Genomic DNA, 12617 nt, shown 5'->3' on the forward strand with positions numbered 1-12617 from the left:
CCTTTCTAGCACTAAAATACAAGTATAGTTATTTATTATTAGAAGACGATCCCAACAGTCAATTAACACGAAATTTTGGACTATAGCTGTGTGCAACAAATTTTAATATGCGAAAATAAATTACAATCACAAATAAAATATAAAAAAATAGAGATTTTATTGATGAATATTGCGGATCCAAGATCTGTTTACTCCTTGATTCTTCTCTCACAATATTTCTCCGTAATTCGAGGATTGTTAGTAGCTTATTTCTCGAATGTAGGATGATTTGGATTTCGATATGTGAACTTTCTTGGGATGTATTTGACCTCAATGAAAGGATATTGTGGATCTTCTTGAAGTATTTGGTTGTCAAAAATATCCGGTCACATATTGACCTCTTTTTGAATATCCATGTGTTTATGAGATATCTGAGATGCATTTCTTAGGGAATATGTGTCCCTTTATATAGGCGTGTTTAGGGTAGAGTAGCCTCAAAAAAATTCTAATGGACCTTAGAATCTGAAGACGGAATGGACTCATCTTGTAGAGTCATATTTTAAATCCGATACAATTTCGATATCTACAAATGCCCCCTACGTCAAGGTTTGTTGGAGTGTAGACTTATCGAAACTAAAAGACGAGACTTAAAGTACCCATAAAAATGGAGCTTCCGTATTTGCGATTTTATGGCTTTATGAGGAGCCCCTTAGATAGAGAACAAGAGATTTGTCCCAAAAACATTGTCCCCATTTTGTGCTTGTCAAATTAACGTGACCGGCAAAAACTAAACCATAACTATGGTATTTTTGGCTCCAACAAAGTGAGGTTCAAGTTTCAACCAGCAATTTGACGTTCATTCAAAAACCTTCAAGTAAACAAAGACTTTTCCTTCCCAATATATATGGAAGTTTCTTTAGTCTAAAGGAAGAGCAGCCTCTTTCTTGATCTCACAACTTCGGCTAAGATTTGACCTTTGAGGTTTGTAGATTTGATTTGAGGGAAGAGATGAAGGGCAGATTTGGTCCCACTGAGCGTGCCAATTTGTTTGCAACAAATTTCGAATATTTGGAAATAAATTATAACCACAAACAAAATATGAAGAAACCGAGATTTTGTTTATGAATATTGCGCGTACAAGATCTGTTTACTCCCTTGATTCTTCTCTCCTAATTTTCTTCGTGATTCGAGGGCCGTTAGTAGCGTATTTCTCGAACATAGAAAAACTTTCTTGTGATGTATTTGATCTCCAAGAACATCAGGCAAGCTTTGAGAAAGGTAGGTACTTGACGTCTTGATCTCTTTATGAATATCCCAGAGTTTGTGGGATATTCGAGATGCTTTTCCTATGGAATATGTGTCCCTTTGTATAGGCGTGAGCTAAGGTTTAGGGTAAAGTAGCCTCCAAGAAACCCTAACCCACCTTAGAGTTTGAAGATGGATTGAACTCATCTTGTAGAGTCCTATTTCAAATCTGGCAAAATTTCACAGTCTACAAATGCCCCTATTTCAAGGTTTGTCAGACTGTAGACTTGCGGAAACTCGAAGACGAGACTTGAAGTACCCATAAAAATAAAGCTTCCATCTTTGCATTTTTGTGGCTCCAGATTTGGCATATCTGATTTGTGAGAGAAGAGATGAAGGACAGATTTAGTCCCACTGGGCGTGCCAATTTGTTTGCAACAAATTGAGAAAATAAACTGCAACCACAAAATAAATAAAAAGAGTGATCCAATTTAATGATAAAGAATGCGGGTACAATTCTGTTTATTCCCTTGATTTTTCTCTCCTAATTTTCTCCGTGATTCGAGGGCCGTTAGTAGCGTATTTCTTGAACATAGGAAGACTTTCTTGTGATGTATTTGATCTCCAAGAACACCGGGCAACCTTTGAGAAAGGCATGTATTTGATGCCTTATCTCTTTATGAATATCCCATAATTTGTGGGATATTCGAGATGCCTTTCCTATGGAATAGGAGTCCCTTTATATAGGTGTGAGCTAATGTTTAGGGTAAAATAGCTTTCAAGAAATCCTAACCCACCTTAAAGTTTGAAGATGGATTGAACTCATCTTGTAGAGTCCTATTTCAAATCCGGTAAAATTTCACAGTCTACAATAGCATTGCAAAAAAACAAGAAAAGAGTCGTCATCAGAACATACATATTGAATTAGAGTGCACAAAGCATATATTCAAGAATATATTAATTAGTAGGTATGACTTATCCCTATAAATAAATTAAGACTTTTGGATGATTTAAATTGCCATAGATTATCAATCAAGTTCATAATTAAGGACGTAATAAGTACATATAGTCTCTAATATGCTCTTGGAGTTGGATTCTAATTAAATACATAGCCGCACCGAGTGTGCCTATGCCGTTGTGCGGATAAGTTTTTACCAAGTTGGATGTAGCTACAGCAACATCAAAAGCGGTAAAATTTACCCGCACTCAATAGTTACATCAACTCAGTGAATACATGCACATATGTCTTAATTCAAATTCTATTGCTAAATTGTACAGTAATTAATTACTAATACACATTCTAACCTTAGCTTTTAACTTAATCATGGTAAAGTAGTATTGCTTGGAGTAAATACGGGGTGCAGAGATCAATTCTTTTAATTCTAGTCATTTTGATGATTTTATTATATTTAAAATTACATATTCATGTATTCAATACAAAAATTATTAATTTGACTCTTAAAATATTAAATCGAACAACAATTGGGAACAATGCCATTATCCTTATTTTGACTTACCAATTTTCATACACCTTAGATTTACGAAAGATCAAAATACTTCTAAAAAAAATATGAGACCAATCAAGATTCTTTCGGTCTTTCAGATAATAATATTAGCTGTATTAATGTGTACCACGTTACTCAGTGGCATAAAAAAAAAAAAATAGGTGTACATGTTACTCTGTAAAGATGGCAAAAGATAGAACGAATTACTGATAACATTCATGATTTTTTTTCGATTCATACAAATGTAGGGACACATATATTATAGGATTTTTATTTTCTTGATTGTGGCAAAACAAGTTGTATATGTCAAGTAAATTATTTAAAGATTGGATATAAAGTGTGGTGGCTCTTGTGTTTGGCTAATTTCCTTGGAATATATATTTTGATTCCTTGTGACCCCACTATAATAACTTTAATTGTTATCTTCTTCATTTCACATCTGAAAATTACAGTTGCTTCCATATTCTGTACTCTTTTTATCCCACAAAAAGTGATATACTTCCAATCATCAATGTAGTTTCTTAAAATACATTTATATATTTTTGCCCTTGTTCAAGACACTAAGAAAAAGTATTTTGATTTTATACTCTATTTACATGTTACTATTGCTGAAAGGAAATATACTCACATCACATGTCTTTTTGTCCACCGATCTATAGTAAAGTTGCATGACATATAGTACTGGAATATGTACTGTTATAAGGTAGAAAAATAATGTTTTTGAGCCGGTCACTTAGCTTGAGTTAGACTTTTGAAATATAAGTTATTGATATTTGTGTGTTGTAAATCATTTCACTAAAGGTAAAATGAGAAGTCTTAAATTAAATTATTAATAAATATAAAAAAATATAATTTTTTTCTGAACGACTAAAAAGAAAAAAGTATTACGTAAATTGGCACGGGAAAGGGCCTATATACTTATTTACAGAAGTATAACGATTAATATCATATAAGTTGGCTTTGTATTATATGTTATAGTTTAAAAATTCTTGATTCCTAATTATTTTTTTTTGGGTGCTTCCCTTATGCAAGCTCTTAAGTGCTCTTTTTTTTAATTTGCTTCATGCATATGTTATTGGAAACTCATCGATTTGACTAATCTAAATTTGTACTGCATAAAGTCTACTTAAGATGAAAGCTTTTTTTATGAAAAATCTCTATTGTTAAAATCGAATCCGAGACTTTTGATTAAAGAGTAAATGATACATCCATCACTTATTTTATGAAGTTATAAAAACGACGACAAGATACAGATCCTAGTACTTTTTTCTAAATATATAGTAGATAGTACATTAGTAAAAAATATTTAAGGATGTAAGGACCCATCTCCAAGATTTTCAATCCTGCCAAACTCGTTGTTTTCCTCTTTGTTTCTTTTGTTTTGCTGGGACAACTTACGTGACGTATTTTTCTTCCTTTTTGTTTTGAATTCTTTCGTATTTAATATTCTTTCTTTGACAAATCATTAATAATATCTTTTTCAATAATGGTACATTCGTCATTTACTTCTTCCTCAATGGACCAAAATATCATTTATCGAATATTTAATTTTATATTGTTATTCTATTGGTAACGATCGATATTAAAATATTTACACATTAGGTAACTCTTATAAAGTATTACTATTAAATCTTTTTAATGATTGTCTTTTAATTGACAGGCTAATAAAAATTAACATACTATAAATTAAGCTAATCTTGTAAAATATCCTTATACAATCAATATATTGATACCTAATTTTATGGCCTTTGAGGAAGCGCGGGAGAATCATCCGCAACCCTAACTTGTTATCATCTAAGAGTGGTGAGATGGATTAGATCCCTTTACATTTAATCAAAAGTTTCATATTCAAACCTTAGAATTGAAAACTCTCATTTCCTCTTCAACGAACATTGTGTGATATGAGTTTGAATTAATTGGATCAGTAAATTAAAACTCATAAGGAAGGGAAAACCCTAACTTTGTCGGAAGAGTGTCATTGGCATGGAATACTTGCATATCGTTCCATAATAACAAGATTCCTTTAAAATGACTTGATCTCTTTTCAACTTGAGGAGTTGTAAAGATAAGTTTTGTTTCGTAATCTTTCTATTATTTCATTGCAACTACAAAGGCAAAAAGAAAAATATATATATAAGCGTATAAACTATTCAGGTAAAATCTTGCGCACCCAATATTTAGACTAAATTAATTAATACAAAACATTTTTTTGTATTCACATGCTTATCAATTAACCATTATTAAGTGATTGATATGTATTCTCACCTTGATTTTTAATTATTATTATTCGGTTAATCACAAAAAACTACGTGAACTCAGACATCTTTTCCCCCCTTCTTATGCGATACCAAAATAGCTACATCAAGAGGATCCATAATGTTTTTTAGTTAATTTGATGAATGTGGAGTCCATTCAATTCTATTCTATCAAAATCAGAGAATGGAGCTATCATAATACCACATAAGATACATTACAATAACGATGGATTAATCCAATAGATCGACGTGCCTTATTCATGAACTATATTTGGTATAAATATTCTAAATTCGATTACAACTTGTGATCTCCAGGTTATATAAGTCTATGAATTGAAATCAGGACAGATTGTAAATGATGATGACCTCCAAATATACGTGGAAGCAACTCCAAGATTGTTATATTTTGAAGAAAACATAATAATAAAGACTGCTACTTTTTCCTAGAATTGTGGACAAAGATCGACAGACACCTTTGATATAATGATTCATGTTGGAGTCATTTTTCACTTTCGCAAAAACTTGTACAACCATGGTCCATGTTGGAAGGCCTGTCTAGTTTCTCCAGAGTTTATTTGAAAATTTCACATTACCATATTTAAGTTAGATATACTTTTTCGTGTAAGATTTTTTATATTTTTTTGTAATGTCACTTATCATCTAACTTGTTATAAAAGTTAATACCCCATTTTTTTGGTATAAAAACTTACTTGTTAACGTTGTCGGTCAATCTAACTTGATAAAAAGGACATTAATGAGTAATCCGTGCACAAAGTATTTCGCATGTACGCAGGGTCAGGGAAGAGCCATTATCTTAAACTAATGTGATATAGCGCAACTTAATTGTTACCCTGACACAAACATCAATGATAGATTTCACGAATCAAATTCGTGACCTACATATCACACGAAAATAATTTCACCGTTACTTATGCCTCCCATTCTTAGTCGAAATATAGAATTTTTATACACTATTAATGCACGAAACTTAACTTAAAACAAAACAGAGTAAACTATTTGGCAATCAAAACATCGTAAAAAGCAAGGAAGATAATATCCTAGGTTTCTGCCTTAAAAGTTGGTCAGTTAGATTTGCAATTATTTCACCGATTCAATGACTTGACTGTCTGTCAACAACTTTGGGGAATTTTTTATGTAGTTTTTATTCTTAATTCGTAATATTTACTTTTTGTATATGATGATAGGTGAATCTTCTTCCTTGACATTGTTGAGCAATATGATTAGGTTTTCCAAAGGGCCAAAGTGATTGTTTGATAAATTCAAGGAGTCGAAACAAACAAACGAAAAAAATAATGGACGACGTGGGAGTTTTTTCTACCCAAAAAAAAAAAAAAAAGGACCGCCACCTCCCCTCCCCATTATTTTTTTTTTTTGGTTGCTTCGGGTAGTGTTAGAAATACAATATGATTAATGTTACCCATCCAAAAATACATTATTTAGAATAATAGGGGCCTCCCTCTTTTATAAAGTTGCTTTCAACATACATACCATCTTAGCTTTCTTATTTAACTAATACAAGTAAGTTTTAATGAAAATTGATGCAGATTTAATGTGGTTCAATTGTTTAAATAGTAATGTCTGATGTTGCAATTTCTTGAACATGGAAACATCATTTTAGCAAGATCACAACATGTTAGTAATATCAATGTCATTTTTAATGTAATTTATAAATAATTTTTTCCCCTTAAATATAGGGTCAAGGTAATTGGACCTTGTACCAAAGGCAAAGAAAAATTGTCCAATTAATGCTAGGTTGCCGTTTATCTAGCATTATTCATTCAATTTTGAATCGTACAATAATTATGCTCGAAATTTCTCAGTTATAAAATAAGTGTTCAATCCTAGATGTGAAAACTAAAATTTACGTAGAGATGTAGATACATAAGTTTAAAACTTCAAAATTATATGCATGAGTACTTTTCTTGAAATAATACTAGCTAGTATAGATGATTTAGTATTCATTGCTTAGCAAAATATATGGTCGTCACTTAATTAAGAACTCTAGTCCAACAAAAGATTTCAAAGTTAACGTTACATAATGAAATGACTACAATAATAACGATATAATTTACATAAATTTAATATGTACACTGATTATAGCTTTTTATACATCAAGTACATCGACAACGGCTACAAATTATTATTATGAAAAGAATAAAAAGAATTGTACTGGCTAAAAATATTGAAATTCTTAACTAATAAGGTATGCAGGTGGTGGTGGTGGGAGTGGGGCGTGGGGGCGGGGAGCGGGGTGGGGGGAGCAATTAGAGGCCCATATGTACTAGTATTATAAAAGGGCAGGGGCAATTTGTCCTTGGCTGGGGCTGGTCTTTAATTTTTAGCCCTCAAATTTGTGGTCTTTAACTTTTGCCAATTCGGACAGAATTTGTGTAGAATTCTGCCTTGCATGGACAGATTTGCAAAAGTCTGACTTGAGGTAAAATTTTGCACCAATTTGAACCACGCCAAATGAATGCCAATCCGCGCAAAAAAAAAGGGGGGGATATGGGTCCTATTGGGAACTTTGGTTGGATAATTTTCTTTATCAGTCATATTTCATGGCCCAATGATGTTGATATTTAACTAATGCATTAAATTCTGTAAGGTACCACCCAAAAAATCATTAAAGAAGTCACTTGCTAACTAGTGTATGTTGTTATATTCTGTGCCAAACTGATTATATTGCATGTGTATGATGATCGCGAAGAGTGTCATTTTGAAAACATTCAGGAGCACGCACTACTAGAAAATATGAAATTAGCTTGGAATGTATCGGTAATCCCCATTTAATCTGTCGCTTTTCTTATAAACATCGCTAATCCATAGCTAAATGAGATTAGCATGATTTTTTGCTATTTAGCTACAGAACTTTGTGCGTCGCTAATTTTTTATTTTCTAGTAGTGACGATGTTTGAAGAGATTAGGATGGCTAAAGGATTCATGATCAAAATTGAAAAGGAAATAACTATAGACATATCATTTAACTTCTTGATTAACAACATCAATTGACGTTTAAGTCGAAGACCAACTACCGGATCTATCGAATATCATGTTCTCAGTTCTCACAACGCTGGAGAATGGATGAAAATGGGTTGTCAAATAATAACATCTTAGCCATGTAGCAGACTATGTTCAGAGTTTTCTCTAACAACTATAGGAAAAATGAGTTGCCATTTGTTTATGGATAGGAGTGGCTCATCGCATGTCAATAGTCAATTAGTTTTACTTATTCACATACACAATCACACCTGCATTTTATTAAAAAATTAACATAAATAATCGTTCACCCAACTGCTTACACCAAAAAATATCCGACAAGTGTATAATCTATGTATACCGACAAGGAATATTAAACAATTAATTCAGTCGACTATTTGTGTAAAGATCCCTATTTTTTTAATTTTTTTTTATACAGTTTGTCCCAAACCTCTATCCTTGTGAAGTCCTACATTCCAATATATTTATCTTAAAACATGGTTATGTTAACATGTTTTGGTGCCTATAAAATGATATGTTGTGAACTTGTTACCAATGGACATAGTACTAAATAACATTCGTGCAAATCCAACAACGTATTTCCAAAGGAAATGTCATTCATCACATAGTAATGCTTTAACTATCCCAACTTTTGATTACTGATTGGTACCAAAAATTAGATGTTTGGAAAATGTCTAAAAAGTCACATGAAAGTTGCAATCAGTAGTCCTCTCCAATGGTTTGAAAGAAATAAATTGTTATGGATGGTTTTAGGAGATAGATTCTAATAATTTTTGGATGATCATACTCTTATCGTAAACAAATCATTTGATATTTGCCTTATAATGGCTTCAATTTGAAGTATACCGGAAGGTACTATAGCTATTCTATTCCTTAGGCCATGATACTCAACATGTAGAGGAAGTGCTTTTGCAAAAAACTATTCCAATCTTGCAATACTTGCAATCTTAATGAGCAGGTTATGCTTTATTTTATTCATATGTGAAACTCATGTTATGTAAAAGTACCATATAATCCTCCTTATAAATATATTGCCAAATCATTTCACATTCATACACATCCAGTGTTCTTGAAAATGAGTTCACTGACTTTCCCTTCTAACTTGATCTCTAATAAAAAAATCCCAATAATTTTCCAAGAAAAAAGTTCCCAATATTTTTCTCTCCATCCAAAAATACAACTTCATGACCAAAAATATGTTTCTAGTTTTATCCATTTAAACCAAGTTTCTTCTTTGAGTTATATATCCAAAAGCAAATGTCTATTATACCCTTTGAAATGTAATGCTAGAGATAATTCAGAAAATACTCCAGAAGAAGGCGAAAGTGCTGTGGAAACAGTACAAAAACTTTATAATGCACTTAGAAATAAAAATCTTGTTGAATTGTCTGATATAATTGGAGAAGAATGTAGATGCATTAGCAATGTTGCCTCCTCCTTACAAACTTTCTATGGCAAGGAGGTATGTTAAACTTTCATTTATCACTCTCTCCAGTATCAACTATTAGTTGTATTGACAAACTGATTTTATTTCGAAATATTAAACGAATGAGGTATGCTAAACTAATTCTATTTATCACTGTCTCCGATCTCAAATATTAGTCGTGTTGACAAACAGTTTTATTTAAAAATATTAAAAGAGTGACGTATGTTAAACTTCTATTTATCACTATCTCCGATCTCAAATATTAGAGCCTGTTTGGATTGGCTTATAAGTTGCTGAAAACAACCTTTTTGAGTGTTTGGTTGGCCAACTTAAAGCCATTTTGTGCTTAAAATATGCCCAAAAAAATAATTTAGTCTGTTTGGCTTAACCTATCTAAAGCAGCTTATTTTTTTTTTTAGCTTATAAACTGTTTTCAGCTTATAAGCTGTTTTTTTAAGCCCATCCAAACAGGCTCTTAGTCGTGTTGACAAACTGATTTTATTTCGAAATATTAAACGAATGAGATATGTTAAACTTCTATTTATCACTGTCTCCGATCTCAAATATTAGTCGTGTTGGTAACTGATTCTGCTCAAAATACTAGACGTTTTTAGAAAAACAAGATGCCATTCATTCATCTTCATTTTTTTATTGAGAACATTATCCTTACCTCTCCGGCAAGTGGAATACTAATTATAAAGTAAGACATTCGTGAGAGAGATAAAAAGTAGTTTAGACAAATTCTTGTATAATTAGTGCAATTACATGGCTTTTTTAAAGGCTGTGAAAAAAAAAAATCTTAAGACAGATAATATAGATATGAGGTCCATGTATAATAGGGAAGGGAAGGCTTTGTTGAGATTGTAAACGGCTCAAATATTTTCATGGAAATGATCTTCTATGACCATTTATGAAAATCTCTTGTGGTTTATTTATAAATCTAAATATGTGTTATTTTTTATTAATTAATGTCCTGTAACATTTGTAGTGGAGTATATATTAAACAAATTTTCCCTTTGCCTGGTCCTAGTAGTTCTATATACAAAAAAGTTTGATGATATATTTTTGGTTTATTTTTCTCCCTGCAGCAAGTAATAGATTTCTTCAATTCAATCATAAAGATCCTGAAGAATAATAACTTTGAGTTTGTCATTCAACCCACTATACATGATGGAACAAGCGTTGGGGTTGCTTGGGAACTAGGTTAGCTCATTGTTCTATTCTCTTATTCTTCCAACTTTGTTTTTTGTTACCGTCCAATATTCGAAATTCGCTGACCCAACTAATTTGAGTTCTCTTCTAATTAATATGTATTGTTTGTGTGGATTGCCCTTCAAAGGCGCTGGTCTTTAATTTTTGCACCAAAAAACGAAAAAAAAAAAAAATCGCAACGAAAGGCTTTCACAAAACTTCTGCCTTAAGGCCGAACATTTGCCCAAAATTAGGACAATTCGGACAAAAGTTAGGCCTTAAGAAGAAGTTTGTCCTAGGGCAAACCTCTACCTTAAGCCGAACTTTTGCTTGAATAGTCCTAATTTTGTTACGAACCTCTGCCTTGCGATTTTTTTTTTTTTTTACTAAGGCAGGATTCGACCCAAAACCTCGGAGTATTAGACGAAGGGAAAAAATTAAAGACCACCCCCGAACAAGGCAAATCGTGCAAATAGCGCCCATCAATATGATCCGATTAATTCAAATTCTTCTAATTAGTAGGTGGGAAAAAGTTTAGTCCGTCTTTCATTGCCTTTTTTTTTTCTTTTTTTTTGCAGCATGCAGTGACACTCATATTCCAGTTGGAAAAGGTTTTAGCTTCTATACCTGCCATTATTACCAGGGCAAGATGCTGATAAGGTGAAGAGAAAAAAAGAATGCTAATTTCAAGATTTCCTCTATCCTTGTATGTATGTATATATATATATATATATATATATATTCCTCTATCCTTGTTTATAATGTGTGTGTATATATATATATATATATATATATATATATATTAAACATCAAAAAAAAAAAAAACATTGAAAACATGCAGTTCAAGAATATTATGTAGATATTTGGACAATATTCGGTTGAACTTAAAAAGAAAATTATTTGAAGCTGGAAAACACGAATACGTCTATAAACCTATCTAAAAGCTAAATATATAATTTTGTTTAAATCCAAGAAAGGTCACGGGCACGATTTGAAACTCGGTGAATAACGAACCCATCAATATGAAACTCAGTGGATGTCAGTCTGAACTGACAATTTTCCCCTTGAATGACAGGAATGCGGAGATATTCATGGAGCCACTCCTTCATATTGAGCCAGTTAGATTGGTGAGTAACTGAGTAATAATAGTAATACATTATGACAACAAAATTTTAGATACATGACCTACAATTTTAGCTAGTACTAATATTATCCCTTCTATTTTTCTTTACTTCACTAGAAAATATCATCCTTCCTTTTGAGAGCAGTTCAAAAGATGAGTCCAGATCTTTTCAAAGGAAAGGAGAAACAGGCAACGAGTATCTTGTTTATGGTTCTACTAATTGCAGCTCTGTTGTACTTGATCAAGAACTTTAGGAACTTTATGTAATTCACTAACAAAATTATAGTAATTGAAGCAGCAATTTTTGCTGCCATCTATGAAGATTTATCACAGAAGAAGCAACTCACAATCGCTACGCTATTAATCAGCAGAACATTTAGTTATATGACCCTTTTCAGAGGAGATCGGTAATAAAATAGAGACACCTTAGTATGGTTGCATGTCCTTGTGCCAAGGGTCTATCGGAAACAACCTCTCTACCTTCCAAGGTAGGGGCAAGGTCTGCGTACACTCTACCTTCTCAGACCTCACTTTGTGAGATTTCACTGGGTATGAAGTTGTTTGTTTGTTGACACCTTAGTATGGTTATTTTCTTCCTATTCAAATTGTAATTGGTCATCATAAGGGATCATTTCCACAAGAAGAACAAAAATAGCAAAAACAGAAATTTTGAAATTTTACATCAACGAAACAAGGTAAATATATAATCAAGGCACAATACATAAACAAGGCCTTTAACTTGGCGCGAGTTGGCAACTTTGACCTTAAATTTTGCTAGTGCATAAGTAGGAACTTAAACTTGCCAAAAGTTGAACATATAAACACATATGCTGACGTGACGCTGATGTGGCAGTGACATAACACTGAACAAAATT

The 12617-nt window shown here is 32.2% G+C and overlaps 1 protein-coding gene across 1 annotated transcript; it reads left to right on the forward strand.

Annotated features, from left to right (window-relative positions):
• Nucleotides 1–9060: 9060 nt before the first annotated feature.
• LOC132614482 (uncharacterized) lies at nt 9061–12382 on the forward strand. Its single transcript, XM_060328942.1, has 5 exons — nt 9061–9464; nt 10517–10631; nt 11198–11279; nt 11695–11746; nt 11860–12382. The coding sequence occupies exons 1-5, from the start codon at nt 9078–9080 to the stop codon at nt 12007–12009; spliced, it is 786 nt and encodes a 261-aa protein (XP_060184925.1). The 5' UTR covers nt 9061–9077; the 3' UTR covers nt 12010–12382.
• The last annotated feature ends 235 nt before the right edge of the window (nt 12383–12617 follow it).

Source organism: Lycium barbarum, chromosome 10 (genome assembly GCF_019175385.1).
Source record: "Lycium barbarum isolate Lr01 chromosome 10, ASM1917538v2, whole genome shotgun sequence".
NCBI lineage: Eukaryota > Viridiplantae > Streptophyta > Magnoliopsida > Solanales > Solanaceae > Lycium > Lycium barbarum.